General features: G+C 60.3%; 2 protein-coding genes and 1 non-coding gene across 9 annotated transcripts; 2 read left to right on the top strand and 1 right to left on the bottom strand.

The window, feature by feature from the left end:
• The first annotated feature begins 742 nt into the window (after positions 1–742).
• On the top strand, positions 743–2,305 carry CISD3 (CDGSH iron sulfur domain 3). Its single transcript, XM_074557525.1, has 2 exons — positions 743–1,105; positions 1,532–2,305. Exons 1-2 carry the CDS (start codon positions 893–895, stop codon positions 1,709–1,711), a joined length of 393 nt encoding a protein of 130 aa, XP_074413626.1. The 5' UTR covers positions 743–892; the 3' UTR covers positions 1,712–2,305.
• Positions 2,306–3,756: 1,451 nt separating this feature from the next.
• On the bottom strand, positions 3,757–11,013 carry PCGF2 (polycomb group ring finger 2). 7 transcript variants are annotated; one of them, XM_074557518.1, is made up of 10 exons: positions 10,894–11,013; positions 8,031–8,217; positions 7,740–7,836; positions 6,897–6,952; positions 6,418–6,468; positions 6,117–6,225; positions 5,897–5,945; positions 5,252–5,368; positions 4,609–4,689; positions 3,757–4,327 (listed from the first exon to the last, which is right to left on the bottom strand). In XM_074557518.1, the coding sequence occupies exons 1-10, from the start codon at positions 11,011–11,013 to the stop codon at positions 3,929–3,931; spliced, it is 1,266 nt and encodes a 421-aa protein (XP_074413619.1). In that variant the 3' UTR covers positions 3,757–3,928. The 7 variants fall into 7 exon arrangements, 6 of the variants coding, with proteins under 6 accessions (XP_074413619.1, XP_074413614.1, XP_074413616.1 ...); XM_074557513.1 differs by lacking the exon at positions 10,894–11,013 and adding an exon at positions 8,309–9,365; XM_074557515.1 differs by lacking the exon at positions 10,894–11,013 and adding an exon at positions 8,309–9,365 and having other exon boundaries at positions 3,757–4,255.
• A 1,497-nt stretch (positions 11,014–12,510) lies between these two features.
• TRNAN-GUU (transfer RNA asparagine (anticodon GUU)) lies at positions 12,511–12,584 on the top strand. Its single transcript has one exon. It is a non-coding gene; the product is annotated as a tRNA-Asn (tRNA).
• The last annotated feature ends 999 nt before the right edge of the window (positions 12,585–13,583 follow it).

Below are 13,583 nucleotides of genomic sequence, written 5' to 3'. Positions count from 1 at the left end.
TGCAAAAAGGAGGAGTTTTCCCAAAGAAACCCCAATGATTGCCCCCATTAAATCCCAAATCCTCTTGCTGTGCTGGTGAGCAGTTCCTGAATCCTCCTGTTTTCCAAGGATTTATTCTTTGGAAGCCCCAAGTCGACAGGCTTGTCCTGCCCCTGCTTTGGCTCCTTTCTTGCCCAAAATCGGGTCTGGAGCCATGGGATAAGCCACTCCCATGTCAGGATTCCGGGAATTCCCACTGGAAAAGCCACTCTCAGCCAGAATTCTGGGAATTCCCATTGAAAAAGCCCTCCCAGCCAGGATTCCGGGAATTCCCAGGGCCGAGGCTGAAGGCCCGAAGGGCTCCAGGGAGGAAACTGAGGCATGTGCTCCCGAGCCAGGTGTTCTGCCTGGGAAAGGGAACCGCACCGGGATCCGGACAGACTGGGGATATGGGGCAGTGGGAGTGGGCACCGGGAATGGGAACTGGGACCCTGCACTGGGATTGAGATCTGGACGGGGACTGGGGCCCTGGGAGTGGGTAACAGGATTGGGCACGGGGGGACCGGGCAGGGGGACCGTGTAGTGGGATCGGGAATCGTGACTGGGACCGGGATCGGGAATCGGGATCAGCACTTGGATGGAGCAGCGGAACCGGGACCGGTGGTGGGAACGGGCACTGAGATGGAGCAGCGGGACCGGGACCGGCAACGGGGGCGGGTGACGGAGGGGGGCGGCGGTACCGAGCCCCGGGACCACTCGCCAGGAGCGGCAGCGGTACCAAGCTCGGCTCGGAACGGCCTCGCACGGAGCAGCCGCGCTCCCGCCGAGCCCGCCCGGCTCTTCCGGTAGGCCGGGAGGAGGAGGAGCCGCCGGGAAGGTCACCGGGAGCGACACCGGGACCGGCACCGGGACCATGCTGCGGCCCAGAGCGGCCGCGCTCCTTTCGCTGATGAGGGCGGCAGGGGGCGGCCGCCGGTACCGGGACCCCTCGGGGGGGGCACGGGTCCCGTCGCTCTGCTCCGCGCCCCCCCCGCAGCCGGTGATCGCCGCCAAGGAGCCGTTCCCGGTGGAGCTGCAGGCGGGGAAAACCTACGGCTGGTGCGCCTGCGGGCACAGCAAGCGCCAGGTCGGGCGAGGAGACTCGGGAGAACCGGGGGGGCCGGGAGACCCGCGGGGTGGGGGAGGGGGGTGGAAGAACTGGGGGGGTCCAGGAGAACCGGGGTGGGGGGGGCAGGAGAACTGGGATCCCGGGAGGTTCCAGGGGTTCCCGGGTCGGGGACTACGCGGTGGCTCCCGGGGGGCTCCGGGGGATCTGGGATTGGGAACCCCCGGAGGGCTCTGGCGGGTCCGGGGGCTCCGGGGATGGGATGGGTTGGGATGGGTTGGGATGGGATGGGATGGGATGGGATGGGATGGGATGGGATGGGATGGGATGGGATGGGATGGGATGGGATGGGATGGGATGGGATGGGATGGGATGGTCACAGTGGCCTCGGGGGAGCATCCGCCCAGCCCCAAACCCCTCCTTGACGCCGTTCCCGTTTGTCCGCAGCCCTTCTGTGACGGTTCCCACAAGAAGGAGGCCCCGGGGCTGTCCTCGCTGCTCTTCACCCCCACCCAAACCGGCCCCGCGCTGCTCTGCGGCTGCAAACGCACCCGGAGCCCCCCGTACTGCGACGGCTCCCACCGGGAGGACGCGGTGCAGGCGGCGCCGCTGCCCCCCCGCTCCTGAGCGGGGCTCGGCAGCACCGGCAGCACCGGGATCCCCATCCCGACCTCGTCACGGCCGCACGAGGGGAAGGAGAGGCTCCAAACTCCAAGGAAATCCTGATTCTGGATCGCCGGGAGCCGTCCCGGACCCCAAATCAGCCCCTGGACAGTGGGATTGGAGGGAGGGGCCTGGAGGTGTGAGAGCCCTGGCGTGGGGCACCTCTGGGGTTTGGGATGGGGAAACCTGTGGGATTTGGGATGCAGAGGCCAATGGGATTTGGGCAGGAGAAGCCTGTGGGGTTTGAGATGAAGGGACCTGCAGGACGTAGGGTTTGGCAGGAGGCTCTGTGGGATTTGGGCTCTGTGGGATCTGTGGGATTTGGAATGGAGACACCAATGGGATTTGGCAGGAGGCTCTGTGCGGTTTGGCAGGAGGCTCTGTGGGATCTTTCAGGAGGCTCTGGGCAGCTGCCCCTTTGGTGTTTGTTCATTTCCAAAGCCAGTTTGCAAAGGTTGAACCGAAGACAAGCCCTGGAGAACAGGATTATTCCCAGGGATTGGGATCGTTCCCGGAGATTGGGATCATCACTAGGACAATAAACGTGACCTGAACACACCGAGCAGTCTGGGATGTACTGAGAGGGAAACCCGACACCAAAACGCCCCCTAACCCAAACCCAAATCATGGCCCTGCCCAACCCGGGCAGTGTCCCCGGGCCGGGCAGTGGAATGGCTGAATTCCACACAGGAATTGTTTAATTTCACAGAGGAATTGATGAATTCCATGGAAGAATTGTTGAATTCCACAGAGGAATTGTTGAATTCCCTGCAGGAATTGTTGAACTAGACACAGGAATTGTTGAATTTCGCAGAGAAATTTTTTAATTCCACACAGGAATTGCTTCATTCCCTGCGGGAATTTGCTCCCTTCCCATGCTCGCCCCTCTCTGGAGCCTCCTGGCCAAAGGCGCTGAAACTGGATTTTTATTTTTATTTTCTTTTATTACAAACGCACCACGAGGGCAGGAGGAGAGGCTGAGAAAGGTGATATACAAAAAAAAAAACAAAAAACACCACAACAAGAAACAAAAACAACCAAAAAACCCAACAAAACAAAAACAAAATAAAAAAAAAAAAAAAGAAAATTGATATCATGGGGAACAGGGAGCAGCTCCATCCCAACCTTTGGGTGCCCCCAAATTTTCCTGGAGCTGTCAGGACTTTGGGAAGAGAAAATAATCCAGGGGATTTGTGCTGCCACCACCAAGCTGGAGGAAAATATCCCCAAAACCCCCGAATTTACTGTGCAGAAGGGCAGAGCCCACAGGGAAAGCAAAGAAATCCCCCCAAAAATACCCAGGATGAGATCTGGGAACAGCTGGAGCTACTGGATCTGGGAGCTCCAAGGTGGGGTGTGAAAGCCCATGAAAAAAACAAAAAAACCCCCAAAAGTGGGAATTAGAACCCTGCAGCAGAGTCCAGGGAGGCTGGGGGGGTGGTTGGGATTTTTGGGGTTTTGGGTTCTGTGCTTGGCCCTCACCTGTGCAGCCATGGCCCCGGTGGAGAGGGAGGAGGAGGAGAGGGAAAAACCTCTGGGAAAAGTGGGAATGTGGGAATGGAGGAACATGGGAATGTGGGAATTCAGGAATTTGGGAATGTTGGAATTTGAGAGTGTGGCAGCTCCCAGCTCCTGGGGTGGGATGAGGGAGGGGCCTGTAGCTTCCACAAGTCAAACCCAAATGTTAAAGCCCCACAAAAAACCCCACAAAACCAAACAAAAAAACCAAACAAAATCAACCCAAAGCACATTTAAAAATACCTGCCGCCATTTCTGCATCTTCTCTACATTTTTAAATTAGAAAATAATTCTGTAGAACTCTGCTCTGTCCCTATGTACACACCCACATTAATAGAGGTCTGCAGGGGGTTTCAGGAATCCCTGGAAGGGTTTTAGGAATCCCAGGAGGATTTTTAGGAATCTCTGGGGGTTCTTTGCAGTTCCTGGAGGGTCTGCAGGAGTTCCAGGAAGATTTTTAGTAGTTCCAGGAGGATTTTTAGCAGCCCCTGCAGGGTTTTTCAGAGTCCCTGGAGGGGTTGTAGGAGTCCCTGGAGGATTTTCCAGAGTCCAGGAGGGTTTTCAGAGTCTCAGGAAGATTTTCCAGAGTCCCAGGAGGATTTTCAGAATCCCAGGATGATTTTCCAGAGTTCCAGGAGGGTTTCCAGCAGCGCCCAGAGGTTTTTAGCTCAGGGCCGAGCCCGCGCTGCCATTCAGGGCGGTTTTGCGGCCGCGGGCTGGTGGCACCGGGTGGCAGCTGGGTGGCAGCTGGTGACAGTTCGAGGCCGAGCCGTTCAGGGCAGGCCCGGGGGGGCCGTGCCCGGGGCTGGGCAGGGCAGGGGGCGATGCCAGCCCGGGGGGCGATGCCAGCCCGGGGCTCTGCGGTTTGTCACTGCCCGACTCGCACTCGGAGGTGCCGCTAGTGTTGGTGCCCTCGGATGGCAGCGCCGGGCACAGCTTGAGCCGCTTGCAGGAGGGCTGGACGCGGTACTTGAGTGCCAGGGGACCACTCTGGGGACACGGGGTACGACTGGCAGTGCGCGGGGACACCGTGGAGACACTGGCACTGCCACCCCCCATTCCCTGGGGACACCAGCACTGCCACCGCCGATGCCCTGGGAACGCTTGCATTGCCACCAATTCCCCCCACTCTGGGATTTGTTATGGGAAAAGCTCCCCCGGGACCAATTTTCCCACTTTTCCTCTAGGACAGATTTTTCCAGGACAGGTTCCCTGTTTTATCCCCCCCAAACCAGATTTTCCCAGTTTTTCCAGTCTAGATATTCCCAGTTTCCCCAGTACAGGTTTTCCCAGTATTCCCAGCACAGCTTTTCCTGGTTTTCCCAGTTTCCCCGTTTACTCACCCTCCTCCAGGGGTAGATATAGGCGATGTCCATCAGGGTGTAATATTCCTTCAGGGGCTCATCCTCATACAGCACCTCCACCTGGAGACAGGAAAGGATGGATCCAAACCCCAGGAAAAACTCTAAGAAAGGATGGATCCAGACCCCGGGAAAGGAGGGATCCAAATCCCCAGAAATTAGGGATCCAAACCCAGGGAAAGGAAAGATCCAGATTCAGGGAAAGGATGGATCTGGCCACGGGAAAAAGAAGACTCCAGGCCCTGGGAAAGGACAGCCCAGTAGGAATATTTGGGACAAGCAGGAATCAGCAGTGGAGGCAACACTGAGGAGACAAAACGGCCCCTCTGAGCTGAGCTGAGGATGGCAAAATCCAGGCAATGCCCCCCGAGCATTCCCGAGCACTCCAAAGCATTCCCGAGCACTCCCAAGCATTCCTGAGCATTCCCGACCATTCCCAAACATTCCCAAACATTCAGAAGCACTCCCAAACATTCCTGATAATTTCTGAACATTCCTGACCATTCCCGACCATTCCGGAAAGTTCTTGACCATTTGCGGCCATTCCCAAACACACATTCCAGAACGCTCCTGAGTGTTCCTGAACATTCCTGACTATTCCGGAAGGTTCTGGAGTGCTGCTCACCCGGTACTTGCTGGGCACGTCCATCTTGTTGCGCAGGAACTTGGCCAGGTGCAGCACAGTCATGGCCGCAGGGCAGCGCAGGAACCGCAGCCCAGGGCTGGGCGGGCACGGCGGCGCCTGGGGAGGGACGGCTCTGGGGGACCGGGTCTGGGGGAACCCGGCTTAGGGGGCCCAGGTTTGGGGTGTCCTGGGTTTGGGGGGATCCGGGTTCGGCGTGTCCCAGGGCTCAGCGGGCATGGCGCGGCCTGAGGAGCACCGGGTTTAGGGTGTCCCAGGTTTCGGATGACCCGGGTTTGGAGAGTCCAGGATTTGGGGAGTCCTGGGTTTGGGGTGTTCCAGGTTTGGGATGTCCCAGGTTTGGGGAGTCCTGGGGATTGGGGGGTCCAAGGTTTGGGGTGTCCACGATTTGAGGAGTGCTGGGGGTGACCCAGGTTTGGGAAGTCCCAGTTTGGAGTGTCTAGAGTTTGTGGTGTCCCAGGTTTGGAAAGTCCTGGGGCTTGGGGAGACCTGGGTTTGGGGTATGTGGGGTTTGGGGTGTCCTGGGTTTGGGCTGTCCCCCTGTGTCCCGCAGCACCCCTCCAAGGCAGCTGGGCACCAATGGCTCTGTGCCACCACAGTGCCACCGAGGTACCACCTCTTGCTCACCTTGTCCTTGTCCAGGTCCCCGTTCTCCACGGCGCCTTTCTGCTCCTCCCTGGAGCGGGACACAGGACAGGGATTGGGGAAAGGGGGATCAGGGATGGCACTGCTGTGATCTGGATCACACTGGGATCAGGGATGGCACTGCAGGGGACAGGGAGCCATAGGCGGTTCCAGGGCTCCAGGCAGTACCCAGAGCCCCAGGTGGTACCGGAGCTGGCCATACCTGCAGTCCCGGTGGAACTCAATGGACAGACTGACGATCTCATCCTCGGGCCCCACGCCCTGATCCCGCTCAGCCACCTCACCACGCTCCTCCTGTGAGCCCAGGGGAACTGCGGGACAGGGACATAGGCTGGGACACGGGGACATTGACACTGACACCTACAGTGTGACACTGACACTGACAGTGTGACATTGACACAGATACTGTGACACTGACACTGTGAGATTGACACTCACACTTGACATTGTGACCCTGTGACCCTGTGACATGTGACACTGACACTGAGACATGTGACACTCACCCTCGGCCACCGGGTACGCAGCGTAGAAATCACGCCTCCTCTTCATCTCATCTGTGGTGACAGGGGCAGGGACAGGGACAGGAACAGGAACAGGGATGGGGACAGGGACATGAGTGGGGACAGCTGTCCCTGGGCAGGGTGACAGCAAGGGGGCACAGGGGACACCCCAGAATGCCCAGGAAATTCCTGTGGGAGCTCCAGCAGGAGCCATCCCATAAACCCTGGAGTGGCACCCAATCCTGAGGGGTTTTGGGTCCCCACACCCCAAATCCTGAACTTTTTCCCATTCCTAAGGCACTCGGAGCAAATCCATAGCTCCTGCTCCCAGACTGTCCCAAAGTTTGGGATGGGTGCTATGTCCATGTGTTCTGCTGTCCCTGTGGGAATGGGAAATCCCTGGGAAGATCCCGGAATTCAGGGGAATGGGAGTGAGTTACAAACACCCCAAATTCCCAAATTCTCCCCATCCTTGGCTGTACCTTTGAAAAGCCCCGGGACCAGCTTGTACACGATGTCCTGGAGGGTTTTGTCCAACCTGGACAGGGGGAAGCGGGAAAAGTGGGAGAAATCAGTGGGATTCAGGAGCAGTTTGTGCATCTCTGGGCACAAACTCCCCCAGCTCCCCTCTGGGTTTCCCATCCCAAACCTTAAATCCTCAATTCCCCATTCAAAATCCCCCAAACCCCAAATCCCCACTTTCTCACCCCAAAGCCTCAAATCTTTTTTCCCCATGTTGGGACCACGTGGAGGTGCCACCACCCCCCAGGACTCGGGGACAGTGGTGGCTCCATCCCCGCAGGAGGAGATAGAGACTCCAGAGGAGCCATGGGAGTGTAAATATTATAGGAAGCCAGAGAAAACGGGGAAAAAAGGGAAAAAAGGATGGATGGATGGATGCATGAATGCATGGATGGATGGATGGACAGACGGACCAGTGGGGTCCAGGATCTCAGGAATGGACACAGGGCACCCATCCCACCATCTTTCTGCTGCCACACAGATGTCCCCAAGTGCTGTTCTCTCTGTGGTGGCATCTCCCCCTGTCCCTACTCCCCTCCCACCTGGGACACAAATGGGACTGGGATGGAGGTGTCACATGGATGGGGACACCAGTGGGACCAGGATGGAACTGCTCCTGGGTTGGCAGCAGAGCCCCAGGGTCCCCCTGCTCCAAGTGCCTGGGGCTGTCCCCTGGAGCAGGGACAAGGAGTGAGTGGCCCTGTGAGCCCTCTGAGTCCCCCGAGCCCCCCGAGCTTCCTGAGCCCCCTAAGGCCCCCCAAAGGAGCCCCCCGAGTTCCCCCAGAGGAGCCCCCCGGGCTCACCGGATGCTGAGCAGGGGCCGGGTTTTGTGCACCTGCACGTCGCACATGGGGCAGTACTTGTTGGTCTCTAGGTAACGAACGATGCAGGTTTTACAGACTGTGGGGACAGAGGGACCCTCTGTGAGTGGGGGGACAAGGGGACAGAGCCCCTGTGACCCCCACACCAGCATGGGGACAAGATCCCTGCCCAGTGCAGCCCCCTGCAGCTCCACAGGGCCTGGCACAGGGTGGGCACTGTGAGAGGGGCTTTGGGATGGCCAGAGGGTCCTTGGGGACACGCGGGACACTCACAGGAGTGTAGACACTCCACGATGGTGGTGGCGTCGATGAAGTAGCCGCCGCAGAGGGCGCACATCAGGTGCGGGTTCAGCTCCGTGATCTTTATCCGGGTGGTCCTGTGCATCTTGGAGCAGCCCCAGAGCGGATCCTCCCTGCGGGAAACCCCCGCGGTCCCCTCGGGTGGGACCTGTAGGGACCGCTGGAGGGGACACGGTGGGGACTGTCACTTGTCACTCCCAGTCCTGCAGCCACCCCTGGCTCCAGGAGCTGCCCAGCCCCCTCTGCCTCACCCCTGGCTGTGCCTGGGTGTCCCCAAGTAGGTCCCCAACACGCTGGGACATCTCCGAGCAGTGACAAATCCTCCCTGTTAGCAAATCCCCACCTGTGGCTGTGCACACACACCCCCAAAAAAGTGCATTTTGGGTTGCTTCCATGGAAAAGGCATTTCCAGCCAAAATTCCATGGGTTTTCCTACAGAAAATCCCCAAGCCCTGTGTCTGGCACCTCCCCCGGGCAGGGACGCCCAGCGGGGCCCGGTGGGCACCGCGGACGCGGGTGACACCGGAAGCCGCCGGCGCTTTCCCGGTTCCAGCGGGAGCCGCCGGAGCGCGGGATCGCCGCAGTTTCGTTGTTTCCATGGTAACCCCGACACTTGGAGAGCAGTCGGGATATTGTCACTGCCACCCGAGGCCAGGCGACAGGCGGCGAGGAGCCCCGGGGTCGTGGAGATGAGCGGGACACGGCGGCGGCAGGGCCGTAACACCGGCGGTGGCACCGCACGGCTGCGGGGACACGCGTGTGACACACGGAGACAGAGATGGACACACAGTGACACACATGTGACACACAGGGACACGCATGTGACACACTGGGATACACAGTGACACACGTGTGACACCCAGGGACATGTGTGTGACACACAGGGACACACGTGTGACACACACGGACACATATGGTCTACAGTACACATGCATAATGACACCAGCACCAGGGATGGAGACACTGCTGGGATGTTTCAGGGGCAGGATGTCACTGGGACTGGGATTGGGGTGCCACAGGGACAGGGACACCATTGGCACTGGGATGGAGGTGTTGCAGGAGTGGGCACACCACAGGGACACCTTTGGGACTGGGATGGAGGTGCCACAGGGATGGGGACACCACTGGGACCGGGATGGGGACATCACCGTGCTGGAGGTGCAGCAGCCAAGGGGGTCCAGGAGCCCCGGAGGCGTTGGGGAGCCCCAGAACATCCTCCCAGCCCAGCCCCCCTCCTCCGGCTGCTGCTCCCAGCCCCAGGGGATGGAGGGGGGCGCTGCCAGCCCCTCCCAGTATCGGGGGTCCTGCTGTGCCCTGCCTCAGTCCCCCCTGCACGGGACCGGGCAGCCTTGCCAGGCAGCGGGAAGCCACGGCTGTATTTTGGGGGAATTTCGCCGCTTTCGGCGCTCTCAGTCGCCAATGGCGGCCCCGGGGCTCGGCGGGAGGGGGGAGCCCGAGCCACCGGCGCGAACCGGTTCTAATAACCCGGACGATAACGGCCGCGCTTTTCCCTTGCCAGGAAGAGGGGGAACAAAGCCCCAGAGCCCCCGGAACCCCGGCCCCGCCGCAGCGCCCAGGGCCGTCGCGTTCCGCCGGTGGCTCCCGCATCCCCGGCCGCGACTTTCGGGCTCTTTTGTCTCCGTGGGCGGTGGCCCGGCGCGGTGTCCCCCCCTTCTCGAAGCCCCCGGGCCGGGCACGGGCGAGGAAGGGCGTTTCAAAGTCACCGCCAACCTTGGCCCCCACGAGGACCCCCGAGGGCGGCGAGCGCGGGGCTGAGGAAATGCCCCGGGACGGCTCCCCCGGCACGGCCCGGGCCTCGCACGGCGCCACGGGACCCGGAGCGCCGGGAAGGCGAGGGGACAGCCCCGGAGGGCGGCCCCGCCACCCCCAGCAGCGCCCGCCGGGACCCCCCTCCAGTCCCAGCGTGCGGGACGCGGCACCGGAGCTGCGGGGATGGGGTGGGAGCCCCGCTGGACACGAGTGACCACAGAGCGTGTGGGGACAAGGACACACTACACGGCACCGGGAGCGGCGGCGGGACGGGACCGCGGGGCGTGACACCCCGAGGACACGGACACGGGGGGGGACACGGACACCGAGGGGGATAGGAACACCGGGGGGGGGACACGGACACCCGGAAGACACGGACACCAGGGATGGCACTGACACACGGGGGACACGAACACGGGGTGGCCTCGGCCACGCGTGCCCCGCGCTATGCCCGGGGAGTGCCCGGCCGCGCCCCCGGCAGCTCCCGCCGCCTCCGGGGCCGCACGGCCGTGGTGGGGCAGGGGGTGGGGTGGCCCCGGTAGCCCCGGGGCGTCCCCTTTGTACTCGGGGCCGGCTGTCAGCGCGGCCCGGCCCCTCCGCCCTCCCGGGGGGTCCCGCCGCGCCCCCCAGGCCCCCAGCGGCCTCGGCGCGCCGGGCGCGGTGCGGAGGCGGCGCGGGCCCCACTCGGGGCTCTCGGGGCTCCGCAGCCGCCGCCGGTGAGGCCGGGGGGGTCCCAGGGCACAAAGCGGGGGCGGCGGCGGCCATCGCCATCTTTGGGGCTGGCGGGGCGGGGGGGCCGCGGCGGGGCCCGGGCCTGGGGGGGGGCACCGGGGCCAGTCCCTACCTGGTGGCGGCGGCAGCGGCGGCCCCGCGGCCGCCCCTCCGCTCCCGCGGCTCGGCTCGGCAAGGCTCGGGCGGCGCTGCGGCCGCGGCCCTTTTTTATTTTTTTTCCCTCCACTCTCCCTCTCTTTTTTTTTTTCTCCTTTTTTTTTTCCCTCCTTCCTCCTCCTTTTTTTTTTTTTTTAATTTTTTCCTCTTTTTTAATTTTTTTTTTATTTTTTCCCACCTCCAGCCGCCTCCAGGCCCCGCCCGCCTCACGTGACCTCATTCCTTTGGGGGGCTGCGGAGGAGGGAGCGAGGGGCCGAGACTGCGGAGACCCCCCAGGAACCCCCCAGCCCCAGTCATCGCAGAGACCCTCGGGGGGGGAAAAGAGAAAGCCCCAAAAACCGCTGGAACAGCCCCAAAATGCGGTCCCCAGTGGAAGCTCCGGGCGCGGTGTCCCCCTCACCGGGAACCCCGTTTTGGCCCCAAATTGTGACCCGGGACGAGCGGGATCCTCTGCGGGACCCTCGGGAGAAGGAAAGGGAAGAGGAGAAAAAAGAAAGAAAGAAAAAAAAAAATAAAAGGAATTTCAAGAGGGAAAATGGAAGGAAGGGGACAGAAAAAAAGAGGGGGAAAAAAGGAAAAAAATAGGGGGGAAATGAAAGAAAGAAAAGGAAAAGGGAAATTGAGAGGGGGAAAAGGGAGGAAATAAAAGAAAGGGAAGAAAAATAGAGGGCAATTAGAGAAAAGGAAAAAAATGGAAAAGAAGGAGGGGAAAAGAAGAAAAACAGGGAAACTAGAAAAAAGGGAGAAATGGACAAGAAGGGGGGAAAGGAAGATGAAAAAACCAAGGAAAATAAAAAATAGGGAAAGGGAAAACGGGAAAATCGGGGAAAAAGGAATGGAAAAAAGGAAGGTAAGAAAAAATGGAGAGACATTAGAGAAACATGGAAAACGATAGGGAGAAGGAAGGGAAGAAAACTGGGAAAATGAGAGAAAAAAAAAGGAAAAGGAAGAAAAAGGAACAAGAGAAAAGGAAAGGAAAAAAGAGGGAAGAACAGGAAGGAGGGAGAGAAAAAAGGCAGGAAAAGAGAAGAGTGAAAAAAAAAATGGAAAAGCCGGGAAGGAAATAAAGGAGGGGAAAGGGGCAGAAGGAGGAGCGGGAGGCGCTGAGAGAGCGCGGCTCTCACATGCCCGGGATCACCGGCGGCTCCCGCACGCCCGGGATTACCGGCAGCTCCCCTCCCCGCCCGCGGCCGGCGCTGGCAGCCCGGCCCCGTCCTGGTGGCCCCGTGCCCGGGGGTTCCCGTGAGCCGCTCTCCGTGCCGCTGTCTCGGTTCCGGGGATCACGGAGTCGGTGCCTGCTGGAGCTGTTACCGGTGCCGGTCTCAGTGCTCGGTTGCCCCGGTTTCGGCGTCCCAGTGCCGGTGTCGAGAGTCCCTGTGCTTGGGGCCGATGTCTGGTGTCCTGTTCCCGCTGTCCGTTGCCGGTGCCTGTTCCCCATTCCCGCTCTTCCTTTCCCTGTATCCTGTCCCCGTATCCCGTTCTCGGTGTCCCGATTCCATTATGGGTGTCCCGTTCCCATTCCCAATGTTCCATTCCCAATGTTCCGTTCGCTTTCCCGGAATTCCCGGTGTCCCGTTCCCGGTATTCCTGGTATTTCGTTCCCGTTCCTGGTGTTCCGTTCCTGGTGTCCCATTCCCGGTGTCCCGTTCCCATTCCGGGTATCCCGTTTCCATTCCCGGTGTCCCGGTATTCCCGGTGTCCCGTTCCCCATATTCCCTGTATTTCGTTTCCGTTGCCAGTGTTTTGTTCCAGTTCCTACACTGAGAGCTGTGCGCGGGAAAGAGCTGCAGCGCGGTCTCTGTGGCGCAATCGGTTAGCGCGTTCGGCTGTTAACCGAAAGGTTGGTGGTTCGAGCCCACCCAGGGACGGAGTCGCTCGTTTTGCCCCCGGCGTTCCTTTTCCCGGGAGGGACGGAACCGGACACGGAGAACGTTCCCTTGCCAGGTATCCGCTCCAGGTGCTCCCTCCGAGCTGCAGAAGCAGCTCCCGGTGTCCCTAGACCATCCCCGCTGTGCTTCCACGAGGACATTTTGGGACAGTAAAATCGCACCTGATATTCTGTTTCCATCCAAATCCCGTATTTTGCCTCAAAATTAAACTGAAGGGGGTCCCAAGGGTGCCAGATCGAGCTTCCTCTCCCTGAAAACTCCAGTAAGTTCCATTTCTCTGCCCTGAGACGATGGAATTCCCGAACTGCCGGAATTCCTTTTAAACTCCGGGCACGAGGCCATGCTGGGATCGATCCCGAGGATTCTCCCCTGGCTCTGCCCGGGGCTGCTCCCGCCGGGCGGAACGCGGGCTCCGGCTCCCGCCAGGTACTTTTTGTGACGGAAAACCTCTCAAAAATGCACTTTAAAACTAGGATTTAAAAATGAGATTTAAAACTGCAGCGGGCACGGGCCGGGCTCCTCCTGCACATCGGGGCCGGGATGTGCCGTGACCCCAGAGTGACCCCAACCCCCCCTCCCCGTGCCGGCTCTTCCCGAGGAGATTTTTGGGAGAATCCCCTTTGGATCGGCGAGCTCGGGGCTGTGTCCCCACCCTTGGAGATGCGCCTATGCCCCGCATCCCGCTGTGCCCCGATTGATCCAGCTGTTCCCTCACTGATCCAGATGTGCCCTCATTTATTCAGTCCTGCCCCGATCCAGCTGTTTCGCCATTTTTCCGGCTGTTCCCATTTACCAGCTGTTTCCCCATTTTCCAGCCGTTCCCGTTTATCCAGACATTCCCATTTTTTCCAGTTTTCCCCATTTTTCCAGCTGTTTCCCTATTTTCCAGCTGTTTCTCCCTTTTTCCAGATGTTACCCCTCCCGCACTCCCGTCATGCCTCGCGCGCTCACTGTGACTCGTCACTTTCCCGCCCCGCC

This window comes from Zonotrichia albicollis, chromosome 23 (genome assembly GCF_047830755.1).
Source record: "Zonotrichia albicollis isolate bZonAlb1 chromosome 23, bZonAlb1.hap1, whole genome shotgun sequence".
NCBI lineage: Eukaryota > Metazoa > Chordata > Aves > Passeriformes > Passerellidae > Zonotrichia > Zonotrichia albicollis.
This window is presented reverse-complemented; position numbering and strand designations above follow the sequence as displayed.

Bases quoted from the DNA above. Each gene is read 5' to 3' on its own strand.
- CISD3 (XM_074557525.1), top strand. From the start codon at position 893: ATGCTGCGGCCCAGAGCGGCCGCGCTCCTTTCGCTGATGAGGGCGGCA. The intron at 1,106-1,531 runs GTCGGGCGAGGA...GTTTGTCCGCAG, and splicing joins GCGGGCACAGCAAGCGCCAG to CCCTTCTGTGACGGTTCCCA.
- PCGF2 (XM_074557513.1), bottom strand. From the start codon at position 8,656: ATGGAAACAACGAAACTGCGGCGATCCCGCGCTCCGGCGGCTCCCGCT. The intron at 7,837-8,030 runs GTGAGTGTCCCG...CTGTCCCCACAG, and splicing joins CGTGGAGTGTCTACACTCCT to TCTGTAAAACCTGCATCGTT. The intron at 4,328-4,608 runs GTGAGTAAACGG...TGGTGTCCCCAG, and splicing joins ATATCTACCCCTGGAGGAGG to GGAATGGGGGGTGGCAGTGC.